At 44.8% G+C, this 17,006-nt stretch overlaps 1 protein-coding gene and 1 long non-coding RNA gene across 2 annotated transcripts in view; one reads left to right on the forward strand and one right to left on the reverse strand.

The window, feature by feature from the left end:
* LOC100113866 (protein dachsous) overlaps window positions 1-4,411 on the reverse strand; it is a 215,132-nt gene extending 210,721 nt beyond the window's left edge. Inside the window, exon 1 of the mRNA XM_008219683.4 lies at window positions 1,661-4,411. Within this exon, the coding sequence (XP_008217905.1) occupies window positions 1,661-3,358 (1,698 nt within the window). The 5' untranslated portion in view covers window positions 3,359-4,411. The remainder of the gene's footprint in view (window positions 1-1,660) is intronic.
* A 9,902-nt stretch (window positions 4,412-14,313) lies between these two features.
* LOC107981294 lies at window positions 14,314-16,134 on the forward strand. The gene is made up of 3 exons (XR_001729328.2): window positions 14,314-14,454; window positions 14,603-14,693; window positions 14,783-16,134. It is a non-coding gene; the product is annotated as an uncharacterized LOC107981294 (long non-coding RNA).
* Window positions 16,135-17,006: the final 872 nt, after the last annotated feature.

Raw genomic sequence — 17,006 nt, forward strand, 5'->3', positions numbered from 1 at the left:
GCGGCCATACTAATTAATATCCATGACAAGAGCCGCGGCCATACGTATCGTGATTATCGCTGATTAATTGCGTCTCGCGCGGCCATTAATCCTCTCCCGCGTGTCCAGAGAGCTCGCGCGCGCGCTATACATAATATGGGACAATGCCGGAAGTCCGCGCATAGAACATGGGGACGTCGAGCCGTCGAAGCGGAAGGTTGCGCCGGAGCGCGGAAAAGAATTTATAGCGCGACCGCGTGTGTTGCCGGAGAGAGAATGTCACGGGCGACTTTCCGAGAATGTTCTGCCGCCGCCACTATTGTGCATACGCTGCGGCTCGCTTAGATTCCGCGCAAAACAATGGGGAATTTTTCGCGAGAGCACGAGAGAGAAATAAGAAGCTGCGGTCAAGGAAGATCGGCCGGCTCGGGAGCGCGGGAAAAGACTACTGCGGCAGCGATTTCGACTGTTGCAGCGCGCGAGAAACCCGTTTTTCGCGGTAGCTCTCGCGCGCACGTATATGCTCGTGCAGCAGCGCACTGGCGGCAGCGGCAGAGGCAGAGCGCGAGAGAGAGAGAGAGAGAGAGGCCCCGTAGATTATTCGACTCGCGAAGGGACGGAGGATGAGGCCGCAAACGAAGATGAGGGGGTCGAGGCCGGCTGTGTGTGAGAGCGAGCGAGAGAGAGAGAGAGAGAGAGAGAGAGAGAGAGAGAGAGAGAGAGAGAGAGAGAGAGAGAGAGAGAGAGAGAGCGGAGCCGAAAGAGGCAAGCGCGCAAAAAGGAGATAGGCAACCGCGACAGTCGAGAGGACCATCGAAAACGAAGGGGTGGAGCAGACTGCGTACGGGGTAAAATGAGAATCGTACCGCAGCCGAGTGCATAACGCACTCTCATTCGGCGCTCGACGCGCACAAAAAGGACGCGGAATTAGCATGATTATGGTCATTACAATGCGCTAATTACGAATCGCTCGCTTCAATTAGTCACCGGAGCTCCTCATTTCGAACTCGGCTCTTGCCTCGAATTTTCCATATCTCGCGGGCTCCTTATTAAATTTTAACGAGCAAGCCACAATGCGCGAGATCTTCGGCAGCGGTCAAAGAGACTCTCGTAGCAGCGAGACAAGCAGATCACGCAAAATGAGAGTTAGAACGGCGACGCGCGCCGCAAGAGATGAAGAGTACAGAGAGGGAGCTGCATTTTAACGAAGACCTGTCGACGTCCGCGACGAGCCGCGCACCATCTTCTCCCTTTTTTCCCTCCTCCCCGTCCTTCTCTCTTATAGGCATACCCACTCTCTGTCCCCGGTATAGAAAAGACTATCGGGCCCTGGAATCTCCCTGCGCGCACATGACTCCAATGCCGCCCCGACGACGCGGCGGGACTCCCTCGAAAATAATTTCGATCCTTATAATAATCCGCAAGTGCGAAGCATTAGCAAGCTGCTGATCCGCGTTTTCAGAAGTCAGTCGAAAAGATACGGGGCTACAGTATCTCCGCGACAGAGTCGCGAGCGAGCGCGTGCGGAAGACGCGAATCTCGTTGCTTGCATCCGTAATATCGCATTCTTCGCCCGTCAGCATTTCTCCGACTGACAGATTAATGCGTGCAGGTTTCGAGGAGTTGGTCCCGCGCGCCTTTTCTGGCCCTCGCGAATACACAAACTTTCACTCGGCTGTACCTTGATAAAGCAGCGTCCCGGGGGCAGGTCCTCTGGCAGGCTGACGTTGTAGAGCGGCTTCTCGAAGATGGGCTCGTTGTCGTTGACGTCGTGCACTGTCACTCGAACCGTCGCACTAGCGCTGAGGGGCGGCTTGCCCGAGTCCGTGGCCAGGACGGTGAGGAGCGGCGCCGGGTCGGCCTCGCAGTCGACGTGCGCTGCGGTGCTGATGAGGCCCGTGTCCTCGTCGATGGCGAACCAGGTGGAGTTGAGGAGCGAGTACCTGACCCGGGCGTTCGGCCCCTCGTCCGCGTCCTCGGCGCTGACCCGGATGACCGAGGTGCCCGGCTCCGAGGCCTCGAGCAGGTGGGCCTCGTAGCTGTCGCGCAGGAAGCGCGGCGCATTGTCGTTGACGTCGGTGACGAGCAGCCGGAAGGAGCGCACGGCCCTGAGCGGCGGCGTGCCCGCGTCCGTCGCCTCGACCGAGAGCTCGTAGTGGGGCCGCTCCTCGCGGTCCAGCGGCCGCTCGACCACCACCAGGTAGATTATATTGTCGCGCGTCGCCAGGCCGAAGTGGCCCTCACCCCCGCGCAGCGTGACCGTCGCGTTGGAGTACTCGGCGCGCGAGTCGGGATCGCTCACGGAGATGCGTGCGACGAACTCGCCCGGCTGGGCGCTCTCGCTGATCTTGGGCGTCGCGTCGTCCGAGAGGAAGATGACGGTGATGGCCGGCTGGTTGTCGTTGACGTCGCTCACGTGCACCGAGAGGAAGGCTGAGGCCTCGAGCGGCTGGGCGCCACGGTCGCGCGCCACGATCACCAGCTCGTGCCGCTCCTTCGACTCGAAGTCCAGCGCCTTGTTGACGTAGACCATGCCGGTCTCGGGGTCGATGCGAAACATCTCCTCGCGGTCCGACTGGCGCCGGTTGATCGAGTACTCGATGCGCCCGTTCTCGCCGGCGTCGGCGTCGCTCGCGTCGACCTTGAGCACGGCCGTGCCGACCGTCGCGTTCTCCGGCACGCTGGCCACGTAGCGGCTCTGCTTGAAGATCGGCGGGTTGTCGTTGACGTCCTGCACGGTGACGTTGACGTGCAGTCGCGAGCGCAGCGGCGGCGAGCCCCCGTCGAGGGCCTCGACCAGCAGCTGGTAGCCGGCGCGCGCCTCGCGGTCCAGGGCCGCGCTGTTCTGCAGGTCGAGGTAGAGCACGCCGTCGCGGCCGCGGTGCGCCGCCAGCCGGAAGGCCTCGCCCTCGTTGCCCGAGACGATCTCGTAGCGCTGCGTGCTGTACTGGTCGAGGTCCGGGTCCTTGGCGGGCGGCAGGGCGCGCTTCGAGTCCCGCGGCGAGTTCTCCGGGAACTCCACGTCCACCCGCTCGAGCGGGAAGCTCGGCGCGTTGTCGTTCTCGTCCAGCACCTTCACCACCACGCGCACGTTCTGTGGCAGCGCGACCAGGCTGTAGGAGGGCCGGCTCTCGCGGTCCAGCGGCACGCGCGTGCGGATCTCGCCGGTCGCCTGGTCGACGATCAGGTCCGAGTCGACGGCCGAGCCGGGCACGGGCACGATCAGGTAGGGCGGGCTGTCGGCGTCGATGAAGCCCACCCGCGTGCCCGGCGGCGCGTTCTCCGAGACCTCGAGGTAGCGCACGTGCTCGGCCCGCGCGCTCGCCGGCGCCGCCAGCAGCGCGGCCAGCGCCAGCAGCAGGCAGCAGCCTCGGCGCATCCTGGACCTCCGCCTCGTCCCGCGGCCCGCTATCTCGGGGCTGGCATTCCTCCGCGCCTCGCCGCTCCGAGTCCTCGCGCTCCTCTCCACTCTGCCGTCTGGCTGCACCGCTCTCGCGTCGGCTGCTGCTCTGCGTGTATAGCGCTGCTCTCGCTCACTGCTCGGATGCTGAATCTTCCTCGATGACCATCGCTCGGGTTCGCTAGCGGCCACGGCTCATTCGACGCCAATCAGAGTGTATCGGCTCGGGAGCTCGCGTAGCTCGTCGACTTTTCCCGCGGCGAGAAGACAGATGACATTCCGCTGCGACGACAACACGGCTATATGCGCGGACTGCGGGAGCGAGCGCGCGTATGCGAGGACGATCACTCTGCTCTGCACGCTATACTATCTGCTGCGTTCTCTTCTGCTGCTGCTGCTGCTGCTGCTACTGCTTTTCTCCGCGCTCCCATCTAACTCCGGCGGTCTCGATTCCAGTCCTTCGAATCTTAGATCAAACTTGCTTTTCGCTCGAAGCTGAGCGACTGTTTTCCTCTTCTCTTGCTTTTAGAAAAATCGTCGGTTGGCGCTCGTCCTCGCGAGTGACAACTGCCGCACGATTTCTTTTTTCTTCTTTTTTCTATCTTCCTTTCTTTCTCTCTTTTTTCGTCAAAGGGCGATCTCGTTGGTCGGAACGAGTCCGCCTTCGTCACTGAATCACTGATGGACTTAGCGCGAAACTAAGCTACTCGCGAAACCACAAACACATCGCGATAAACAAACGGAGAGAATCAAGTGTATGTACACACGATACGTATTAAAGCACGAGCGCGGCGCGGGGCCCGAAGTAGTGAAGAGCAGCAGACACTGTTCTACCGATAAATAAATCGCTCCTCGATCCCGTGCTCGACGGCGATCGGTCGCCAATGCATCGGCGCTGAGGAACTCGATCGGTTACTCCCGGCACACACGGGAAGGCGAGAGTTTTCCTCGTCACAACTGAGTATTGGTCGCGCGACGATCGACAAAGTTTTCAAGCGGGCCCAGCGCGTCAGTTCCGCGCGGCTTCGAGGTTAGGCATGCACTGACATGGCGGCACCTGCGCTCGCTGCCCTTCCCCTCCGGAGTTGCTCGGTCAGGGAGACCGCTGGACCCGGCGGCAGCCATCTTGGAGAGGGGATTCTGGGCCCGCTCGCTTGCCGCGGCTATCGCTCGCTGTACCTCGCTGCTCGGCTAGCGCTCGCACCGGCTCACTTGCTTTCGAGCCCTGGCTCGAGCTCTCTGGTATTCAAGAACCGGTGAGGGAGAGAGGGAAAGAGAGAGAGAGAGAGAAAGAGAGAGAGAGACACTCATACTATACCAAAGTCTCTCGTCTCGTCGACAGCACAAGCTGCTCACTCTCTCCGGTCTCGCGAGTTCTGCAGAGTATAGCTATATACGCGTTAAGATACTTATACCTTATTATGCTGTTTTGATCGGAACTTTGTTTGTTTACGGACCAATATTACTGCGTAAACGATGATTATTATTATGTTATAGAAAGATTGTTATAATTATTGCAAGAGTTTTTTCGAGGCTTAATATTGCTTTCTTCTAAAGGAAGTTTAGTGATAGTAATTTTTTAGACATGTTGGAAGAGTGCAATTTTAGTCGAAAAATCGTGTTTTTATAATAAGTGTGTGTGTGTGTGTTTGTGTTCGTATACACCTGTATCTCAGCTTCTACTCAGTGGATTTTAATCAACCAAGTCTCATTTTTTTTTGTTTTACTATATCATAATGGAAAAATAGTCTGTTTTTACATTTTAAAAATGTTTTTTTTTTAGTTCTGAAATTTCAGTAGTTTCTAATAAAGTTATTAAAAAAGTTGATAAAAGTAAATGGCTTATAATGTACCTGAAAGAGAATAATTTAAGTCACTTCATGAAGTAAATCCGCGATTAGTAGTAAAAAGGCAATAATGGACAATAAGCGCCTGCGGCGCCCTGGACTCCCACTCGTGCTCAATATCATCCTCGCTTGAAAAACTCAACTTTCGCCCCTAGTTGTGTAATGTACTATTTCTTTATACCTCGGTCGAAAGTACGCACATCCTGCATCGATTTCAATGCAGAAAGTCTAAGATTTGTGCATTGGTAGATCTCACGCGCGCCCTCTACAACAGCGGGAGCAAAAATTCCATAGTCACGGCGGGACGACCGCGCGTACTATAACCTTGATTTCCAAAAGCTACGTACCAGAGTGTGCAGTGTGCATCGCGCGCCATAATTAAATTTCAATGGTTGCTACAGTTGTTAGGTTATGTTCCCTGATAGGAAATGTTGTGCTGACCTGATTTTGAGCTTGATTTAATAAATATTGAATATTGACTTTTCATATTAAAGTTAGTATGTGAATGTTTTGAATCGAAATTACTGTGAGTAGTTGTTAAAGTGCTATAAAGTAGCAGTGTACAATTATTCAAACTGCGCGCTTCGTCTGGTCGCTCGATAAATCTAGCGATTTCGCGTTTCGCTGGCGAATTTCGCTTCCCATGTAATCGACTCCAAGTGTGGGCTCTTCCGCGATGTCTGCTGATCCGTACTATAGCTAGTGTACATAACCTTAAAGCCGCTTTGGATTTATCGGTGTTGCGAGTCAGTGTTTATTTCTTCATATTTGACTTTTGCATGTGTTTTCGATGCCTGCTCCCGACCAGCAGCACTCGCTTCGCTCAAGCTAGCAAATGTCGGGGCAGGCATCGAATCCCTGCAGAAAAGTAAGTAGCAGAAAGAAAGAGAGAGAGAGAGAGAGAGAGAGAGAGAGAGAGAGAGAGAGAAGTTTCGCGAGTTCAAACACTCGCGAAACTTCTTTCTCTCTCTCTCTCTCTCTCTCTCTCTCTCTCTCTCTTTCTTTCTGCTTTCGGACAAGTGGGCGCTCGCGATAGAGGACCGTCCAAAAGAGAAGTCGGATTAAACGTGATTGCATTGCTTTTGATAATTGGAGTTAATAAAGTATATTCTTCTACATGTATGGGGAATTCTACGGGAAAAATGCTATTTTCTGGTAGCAGAAACCGAAAAAGACAATGTTGGGGCACGCTCCTGCAACTTTTTTTTCTTATTGTACATGTTTAGAACAATGCAAAACCACGTTCCAACACCGAAAAAGTGCCTAGTGACACTGCTTTATAGGCCCCTAGTAGGTAATCTGTGCGGGTCCCAGCTTACCCCCACTCTTTGCGGCTACCAGCTCACTCCAAGCGGCTGCCCCCTCTCCGAGCGGCTACCAGCTCACCCAGTGGACTCACCCAGGGTAGCCCCTCTTTTTCCCCTTTGCTAGCCGCGTAATAAAGAGCGCGCTCTCGCTTCAGAGTGTCAGTCGGCGAGCCCGACAGTATGCGGGGAGTTCGGTTCGAGACGCCAACGCGAGAGGACGTGTTCTGCACCGACAAAAACAAAAAAACATAATCAGAATTATATGTCGTAAAACATACACAGAGGTCAATTAAAATAATTAACAGATAAACAGATACCAAATATCTATAATCCAAGAGCAATAAACGCCGTAAAGCCCTCGGGCCACAAAATAAGAAGCCCGCACGGGCTTGCCCGTCACAACATAACCTGTACCCGCGTGTGCAGAGTTCTGATAACATGGCTGAAAAAAACAAATTCAAATACTTAAAACTTCCATCTCACCTTGACACTGCATCCCGTTCATATTCTAATCCAAACAAGAACAGAAACAATATAAATTCAAATGAAAACAGATATCTAATACAAGCAAGTTAAACCATACAAAAAATTCAATCTCTCCAAGAGACAATAAAAAGCCCTGCAAACAAGTCAGTGCAAGGGTGGTTCAATAAGCGAATTCCCGAACCTTGGAACCCAAAATGAAGATACCCAGACCATGGAGACGAAAGAAGACGAAGTTTATGCACAGGAAGACCCTGAAAATATGACTATAGACCCATGAGTCCCACGGAAATAGCTAATATAATACCTACATCTAATACAGAAGTATTACAAAATCAGTCTAATGAGCAAGTTAATAGGAGTACCCTAATCCAACCTAACAATCACACTGGAAACGACACAAGCATAAAAAATCCAGAAGAAATATTGTCTAACAATAAATTGGGAAAAAGATCTGCATCAACTCAATCACCAGTATCTCCGACGATCCTTCACCATTCGAAAAGACCAGCTAGCACAGATATCAAGAAAAACCTTTTCCAAACACCTACCGTACCGACCAATAATAATGACAATGAAGCGGCCGCCATTACTAGCTTACCATCTGAGTATGACATAACCATATCAGGCCCATACAAAATATACCTACAGTCAACTGAAATCCAAAATAAAAGACTAGACGCAATTAAAATAGCAAAACTGCTGATACCCAAATTCCCAATTAAAGACTCTATTAACGAAATCAAACAGTTGAGTTACAACAAAATCTGCATCATCGCTAAATTTAGAAACATAGCTAACACTATAATAGGTATGCCCGAATGGAAAGACCTACAAATCCGAGCTTTTATCCCAAATCATCTACTTACAAAACAAGGAGTAATAAAGGGAATCCCAACCGACATAACCAATGAAGAATTGAAACAACACATCGAACGCAAACCATATAAATTACTGTGAAAGGACAATTCTTACCAACAGAAGCTAAAGTGCTGAAAGTAATATACCCGGTTAATAAGATTACCCTCAAATCAGACAATGCTATAGATGTTTCAGATTTGGACACATCAAACTAAACTGCAAAGCCCCTAACGAAAAATGCATACGATGTGGTGAAATAAAACATAACAACAAAGAAGAATGCACAAAAATAGAAACCCCACTAAATTTCCTGCATTGACATCGAAACCATCTCCCAATCGATAAAAGCTGTCCAAAAAGAATTGAAGAACAAAGAATCAAAAACATGGCCACCGAATACAATATTACCGTTGCTGAACTAAAAACCCAAATAAGAAAGAAACAATAATTTAACGAATCACACTTTCCAGCAATTAATTCATCATCACAATCTAATTTAATACCTATAGAATCACAAAATCACATACTATACGCTGATAAAGTAAAATCCAGCCTTGCTGTTGAAAGTAGCGCCCCCATACGCGACGCGGCGGTGCTCTGCCGAGCTCAGCTCCGTGAGCCCCCACTCCTCTCTGCGCGAGCTACGTGTGCGAGAGTGCGTCGCGCTCACTTCTTCTCTGTCCGTCTGAGTTAACGGTGCTAGGCATACAGATATATACGACAAAAGATAGTATTAACCGGAAGTGACTAGACTGTTAAATTAAATAAACGAAAGTGATTAAAGACTAGAGTGTTGTTCAGTTCTCATGGATCTGCCTCCACATTTCCAATAATTCATCACTTACCCATAACAAAAATACACTCAACCGCCAGCCTCAACAAAATAAAGAATATACCGACAACCAAACAAAGTTTCGATTTACTCAACAGTCTCCCCAAAAACACTCCAACAAAAAAAGCTCTAATAATCTAAACAATGAATTTCTAAAATCACACTCAGACTGCCTATCTTACTTAAATGGAAACCCCAATCTAAAATTCAAACCACTAATAAATAGAAAATCAGCAGCAGACTACTTCTATTTAAACGACTATGACCAACTCCAACAAGCTATGGCAGATCCTAGCACTGTACAATTAGAAAATAAATTACAGTTCTGTCAATATTACAGAAGAAAATGACAATGAAATTGCACTAGAAAATGAAATAAACACGCTGATTAAAGATAGTCTTTCATAAATCCATAGATCAAATCAAATCAAGCAATTCTTTATACTACAGAATAAACATCAATAAATAATTCTGATATATATATATATATATATATATATATATATATATATATATATATATATATATATATATGTGTGTGTGTGTGTGTGTAAGGCCACTGCTCAAGGAAATTCACTGGAGTGGAGTTTTGGGTTAGAAATCAACACTTGTATGATGTAGTATAAACAACTGTTTTTAACAATATGTACAAATCAGTAAAGGCTAAAAATATTACAGTAAACGTATAGACTTAAGACTAACCTGAATCTATACAATTGCCGATAGCAAACCTTTTAGTATATCAGTTTCAATAACCTCACTTATAACGATCCTAACGGCTCGGAGTCTTATTACATACTGGCTCTCACTCACATGTTAACAAGTGACAAAGCCAAGCTTGGTAACCTACAAGCTTACATATATATACTAAGTATATATCTTATATAACAAAAATCTCATAATGGATAATCTTCAAAAAAAATAAACCTAAAAAGCTCAAAAGTAAAGATAACTTAAAAATTCTACAATGGAATTACCGTTCAATTTCAAATAAAATTAACACTTTAAAATCAATAACCGACAACTATATGATATCATCATGATATCAGAAACCTGGCTCTCAAACCAGAAAAATCTTAATATTAAAAATTTTAATATTATCAGAAAAGATAGACCACTTAATAATAATGACAATAATAAAGAACATGGTGGTGGAGTATGCATACTCATAAAAACCAATCTAATATTTGAAGATCTATAACAAACCTTACTATAATACCGTTTGGGGATCGACAAATAACTGTAGATCAGGAGAAAATTTTAGAAAACTCTAGAAAATAATGATCTAGGCATTTTAAACGACGGATCAATGACTTACTCAAAAATAACAGCCAATAACACCGTAACCTTCTCTGCGATCGACCTAACATTAGCCTCTTCAAACTTATATCTACAAACAGACTGGAAAATTATAAATGACAAAATGTACAGTGACCATTACCAAATTGAAATTGAAATCAACAAAAACTTTAAAACAAACCCAACTTCATCAAGTCATAAACTTAATACTAAATCAATTAACTGGAGTAATTTCTACAAGCTAGTTGATGCGCTTACCTTTATATTATACTAAATAACTTATATTATACTAAAACAAAAGCTAATCATCACTTTAAAAAATGCCGCCAAAAATTACGCGTAACTCAAAACGAATACCGGGTGATGGCAGCACGAGTTTTACTCATTGCCAGTAAACACTAGAAGAAGAAGAAGACAGTATGCGGGTTCCAGCTCATTCCTCTCTGCCAGCCGGTAATAAAAAGCGCGCTCATAGTCGGCGAGTCAGTGCGGGTCCCAGCTCACCCAGCGGAATATCACAAAAAATTTATTCGCGGCCGAGATTTGAACCCGGTACGTTCAGTAAAGCAGGCCGAAATCTTACTTTCGACCCACCGCCGCACTTTTCAGTCGTTTGCATATTCAGCGTACTCCTCAGTCTCCGAAACATTTTCCCACCCCATGTGAACGTTGGTAAGATAATAGAGTTTCATGATTTTGACATTTTGCAGAGCACAGGTAGACTTGTAGGCTCCATTGCGATTGGTGCATATAGTTACGATTTTCGGCAAATCTTCCGAGGGATATCCATAATCGCAGATATCAGTGGCAGTAAGATCGAAACGTTCTAGCCATCGTCGGCGTAATTCTCCTCTGACGAAGATTTTGTAGGCGTCTCGAAGAGCTTCCCGGAGCAGCTTGCCGACCGCGGTGTAGGCTATGTTGCCCGATGACCAGGATAGCCCGTGATGGCTGCGCTCTAGCCACTCATTCTCCTTCCTATACTTTTCCGCGAGTCTTCTCCAGGGAAACGGTTCTTGAAATAGCAGGACTAGAGGCTTCGAAGAGAGGTATGTGTTCTGGAAATTTGCGTACATATCGTACAGTACGCTGTACTGATTTCAATTGATATCGAGATTCAAATTTTCATAGGGATAGTACTGGGAATTGAGGAAGAGTTTGACGTTGCTGAGATTACAGTGATCGAAGCAACTGGCGTTCGCAGTTCTCAGGCTCTTTCGATTAGTCCGTAGACCGAGAACGACGAATCGCGGCTTCTCCAGCTGATTCGACGTTTTCACCGTCCACACGTGCTTCGTGGAGCTTGATTGATCGGCTTGTTCTTTTCCACGGGTTGCAGCAGACGAATTTTGTGCACGTTCAACGCGACAACGTAGGGCATGAGCCACTCGATTTTCAATAGTTCAATATTGATGTCCTCCTAAACGTCTTGTTCAGCCGCGTTTCTGCTAGCAGTCTACGTCACGGCGTTCAAATCGCTTCGCGATCTCGTCAGTATGAGCTCGTGCTTGACGTTGACCACGATTTTGCGATAGTCCTCGGCAAAGCCGAGTATCATACTGAGCGGTATGTTGATATCGAAATAGCCAGCATTGTTGGTCACTTGAAACGTCTCCTCGACGTCTAACCAGCCAGCATTTTCGAGCTTCGAACTCTGATTGGGATTGAAAGAAATCCAGCCTTTCATGAGCGTGCTAAGACCGACATTTTTAGATCTGTCGATTTCCACGGCATTCATTTCGTATCAAATCTCCTCGAACATGTGGCATATCACGTTGTTGACCAATCGCGTGCGCTCCACTACGCTGCCACGGCTTTCGTCAGTTTGCCGTGAATGTGCAGCGAGCTGCGCTATGGAAGAATGTATAGGTCTTGATGTTGAATGGCTATGCGTATCTCGTCGCTGTTGTTGTATCCAGATGGCGTGTAGGGCTGATGAGCGTGTAACTCGTAATGAGCTACAGACTCGTCGAAGGCCACCGGCGCCTGTATACTCAGAATCTCCTGCATTATTATTTTCCAAAAGGACGAACTCTGAATTTGAGACTCTTCGAGAACTCTACGTTTTGTCGTGTTAGCGCTTTGGCGATTCGCTGACGACTAATCTCGCTGCATCTCATTAGCTTGCTTATATAGCCAGCTCCGACTTTGCTGCTGTTGTAAACGATACCCATTATACCTGCTTTAGGTGTAATCTGATGGTGATTATCCCTCCGCAAAAATTAACCAAGCGATTGTCTTGATCGACTATGCGCACTTGAAGCTGATCTATGCTTCTCACAGTGATTGGCAGATAGATGACTTGCGAGGGAATCTCGATGATCTTGTATCCTGGAGGTACAGCAGGAAAGAACTCGTGAATAGTGTTGACTTTTAGAATACCTACAGGTTTATCCGAAGTGTGGCTCACGTTCTCCGGTAAGATGCGCTCGGCAGAGAGCCGATCGAGTCTCGCGGACGAAAGTCGATCGGATGACTGTACTTTATCACGCTACGAAGCGTAATATTGTTGGGCTTGAGACTGAACGATATACCCTTGGGAGTCAAAGCTTCGCGAAGGTAAACGTCGATTTCCTCGATTTCGTAGCTCCCCGTAGGTAAAATAATTTCTTTCCCACCAACGTAGAATTTGTTATTATCCGTGCCGATATTGGGAATGGAGTTGAACGTGAGCAGTTCAACTAGACCGAAAACGTAGATCTTTTGCTTCGAGAGCTCAATCGGTGGAAAGTACTGAGCTTCGAGTACAGATGAAGTTCCGGAGAGACTCAGAGTGAGTGTGCTATCCATACTGACTGATGAATGCAGAATGAATGGGCATTCACGACAGTCGCCTCTTATATAGCTTATTACTCAAGAACTGCAAACAGAGATGTCCGCAGTTGAAGGTGTTGTAATCTTGATATCTCTCGTGATTGTACTGGATCTCGTTCACTTCCAAGTACAGCATCAAGTCCAAGGGAGGCTGTAGATCTCTAAAGCTATCAAAGTAAACGACGTTGTCGTCTCGTTTGCGATACGCTACCCAGTGACTTCCAGGCCCGCTCGCATCGTCCAAGTCCACAACGGCTAATTCGCGCTTTCGTGGGCCACTCGCATCGTCCCAGTCCACAACGGCTGATTCGCGCTTTCGTGGGCCACTCACAGGCATCGCGTTGCGCATGAATACACCTCGAAAATATGGAATTTTCAAGATTTTAGCGTATTTCACGATGTCCACGTCTGTCAGCGCCCTCTCGGGCAAGCTTATCTTGAAGAAGTTTTTTTTTAGACTGCTTCCGCGATAGGGCTTGAAATAGAACATAATGATATTTTGTTTGCCGTATTATAAATAAAATAATATGATTGTAAACTTGACTCTTTTAAATTAATCTCAGTTGTTTTTTAATTTATAATTTCACTGTAAACAAAATTATTGACACGCATGATGATACGCTAAACATCAAACTTACCTAACCTTTTTACTTTGGTTAAGTTTTTTTTTTACATATTGAGACACACTCTCTAGTTCCGCCATTCACATCATGAGCGTTGACGTGTTCGGACGTAACTTGAAGCGTGGCGAGGGCAGTCGAGGACCTCCTGGCCACGGCTTCAAAGTCCGCGCCAATATATATATTGTTGTGTCCCTACATGTAAAACGCTACGCTTTAATCTCACGCAGACGCTCATTATGACGCACTTTATAGTATACCGAGCTAGGTAGCATAAAGTTTAACCGCCATTTGGGTTTTCCCAACCGTTATTTCTAGGTATCATAAAATATCTCCGCCGCTGGGGTTTTTCCGACCCTAATAAAAAGATCAGCGCCATTATCCATAGCAGTACGGGGATTTTGTACCCAATAACAACTCCAAACTACTCCGCCTATCTGAACCCCTCTACGGTTCATACTCTCAAAAAACTCCATACCTGGTCTAATCCTCTCGCTGACGAAAAAGGCACGTTTCTCCGCCACCATCCTCTCTTTTACCTATTCCAACTACAGCATTGCTAGTCCTCAGCAGCATCTACCCGACAGATCCAGAACAGAAATATTGTAACCTCTGAACACACAAGACTTCTCGGTCTCCGCAACACTTTGTACATAATATAGAATTTGTTAGAATACATTTAAGTGTTAAACATCATCCATATACGTTTCAACTTATTCACATATCAGTTGTTCGCCATGAATTTAGCGTGCAACGTGGGTATTCCAGAAAGATCTACTTTCATCAAAAAATAACTTTTACCCACGCGTCAACATATAAATTGTTATTGTTGTACGTTCGCGTTGATCAAGTATAAATCGAAATCCCTCATAGACGTTTGAAACATAGAAGTGGAAAGGTGCGCTGCGCGATTCTCTTGAGCCAGATTAATTTATATCACATAAGTACCAATCAGTTTTTATCGAGCTTTATATTATCAAGATCGTCTAAAATTTATAATTCTGCATTGCAGGTATGTAAACGATGAATATACATTATTTTCCAAAAATCGAATTATATCTATAAAAACCTGTACATAATATGTAGTATAATCTATGACGATGTTGTTGTGAAATAGAAAACAACTAACTAAATTATTCTCATTAATATAATTTTCGCAGGTGCTTGTTTGCACAAAAACTTTATTTTTGTCAATTGCTCTCGGATCACAATACAGAGGCTGCTCGCGTGTACAACTTGAACATATTATATGTATGTAAATCTTTTGAATTTTGCGACATTACTCGAATCACAGTGTATAATTAAGTTCGTTTCATTTACGTAACATATATGTTTGTCAGACGAATATTTTATTATCATCAATCATTATAATGGCGACACAAGCAACACAAAACTTGAAAGCCGTGCCAAAGCTTAGTGAAATTAATAACTTGAATGATGCATTAATTAAGTCGATTAAACAAGAAGAATTGCTTGAAAGCACGCTAAGACTGAAAAATTTGCCAAGAACTCCGAGAAATGACATAACAACGACAAACAGAAGAAGGAGGCAGCACCCAAAACTAAAAACTGTTAGTCAGCGGAGCCATTTCGACTCCCGTGCTAATCCAATATTAAATTCATCGAACACTAATACGAGTAAAAGATCAGAAAATGATTCCACCTACGGATCAATCGATTCACCGGATCACGTTTTCTATAATTTGATGGAATACCGCGGAAACGATTCTGGTGCTGAAAGTGAATTTCATTAAATGTCAAATGAAGAAAAACGAAATGCTCCTTACGCGCGTCGTATTGTTCAGGTCCGTGCAAAGGAAAATTACCGACCTTCAGTAGTTAAAGATTCTTCAAATGCACCACATTGCGCATTAGATAACTTTAAGTTGGAAATTCCCGAATCGTATGTACAACAAGATTTTCAACAAACACATGACTCTGCGGGTCCTATTAGAAGCAAGACCTATAGGAACGGAGCATATAAACGAACGACGCTGCTTCGATCTTATTCTAACTCGTCTAATATCGGTAATAATAATACACCTGTTAATGGCTACTATTCTCGGTACCCTGGTATTATGAATCAGTTTTCACGCGACAGAAATGATCGCAACAAACCGTATTATAACTCAAAATTCAGAAAAGTTAAATTATGTTGGAACTGTCAGAGCGATTGTCATTTATTTAGACAGTGCCCGCTAGCAAATATTTAATCAAAAAATTGTATACTATTTTAATTGTAAAAATGGATTCAAACGTTTAATTTTATATGCGACGACGTTATGATTCATGACTAGTGCAGTTGTATTATTGCTAAATGCTAAGTTTAACTTACCGTGTGATAATATAACAGCGTTATGATATCAAACAAAGAATTATCCATGTATCTATAAGTAGGATGTGAGACGGCTATAGAGGGAGAATATTTTATAATTGATAGCAATCTTTATACGCATGCTGTGATTTTAGCTGCCTTATTAAATATTCTGTAAAACATGAGAAGAGATTTTTCAATGATTATCTAGTCAGGCATCAATTGATTAATCACTTCCTAATTGCGTTACTTATTTTTCGCAGTTTTCATTGTTGACATGTACATTGTGCGTATTATAAATAAAAAGTAGCGTTTAATCTCACAGTTCGCGGTTGTTAAAATTGTCGATGATATATTATTGCGGCGGAACATGGATAACCTCAGATGTTGTATTTATACTAGAAATATGTTCGAATAAATTGAAGAATTAAAAAATTCGCATTTTTTCTTAAATATCTTGTTTTATTTAGCACAATAGTTCGTTAAAAAAATATCGCTTGCGAAATGCAGTTGGCACAGTTAGCACAAAAATAAAAAAATTATATTACAGTAGGCGATTTACGTAAATTTATGAAAATAGACGAGTATAAATTTTACATTAATTATTAAACTATTCTACATTGTTATGATTCACTATAAGTTACACTTAATTTTATCGATAACAGTGATGTTAGCTCTCGTAAATGTTTATGTTCACATGATGCTTAAACGATATCCATTTTTCTATATTGTACTGAATGATTATTTGTCCGATTTTCTTATTAATACGAAGATTTATTCTGTTATGGTTTGAAAATACCATAATCGTTATTGTTGTTTCTTATTTTGAAAAAAAAAAAAATTAGTAAACTATTTTGAATATCTCGAATCTGTACACGGACCTACTACATTATCCGCACAGAAGCATGTTTGGCCACCTTGACCATCCGGAAGACATAGCTGTTCTTCAGTACACCTTCCATTCTCATATTGACAAATATTTGAAGCTAAGAACATTAAAAAATTTTAAATAGCATTAGAAATGTTATTTATTATAAGCAAGGTTATTTTATTTTTATTAATAATACAATTAAACAGTGCAAGAATTCAAAATGTCTCCATCGAAGAAGAAAATAATGTATTTACATAAAGACAATGTTCCACTAACAAGATACGCAATTAGTCAAGTGAGAAAAAAAAATAAAAGAGGTATGTCTCAATATATTATTTTTACATTTACTTAATATTTCTATGACAAATATAACCTTTTT

The sequence above is a fragment of the Nasonia vitripennis genome (genome assembly GCF_009193385.2).
Source record: "Nasonia vitripennis strain AsymCx chromosome 3 unlocalized genomic scaffold, Nvit_psr_1.1 chr3_random0005, whole genome shotgun sequence".
NCBI lineage: Eukaryota > Metazoa > Arthropoda > Insecta > Hymenoptera > Pteromalidae > Nasonia > Nasonia vitripennis.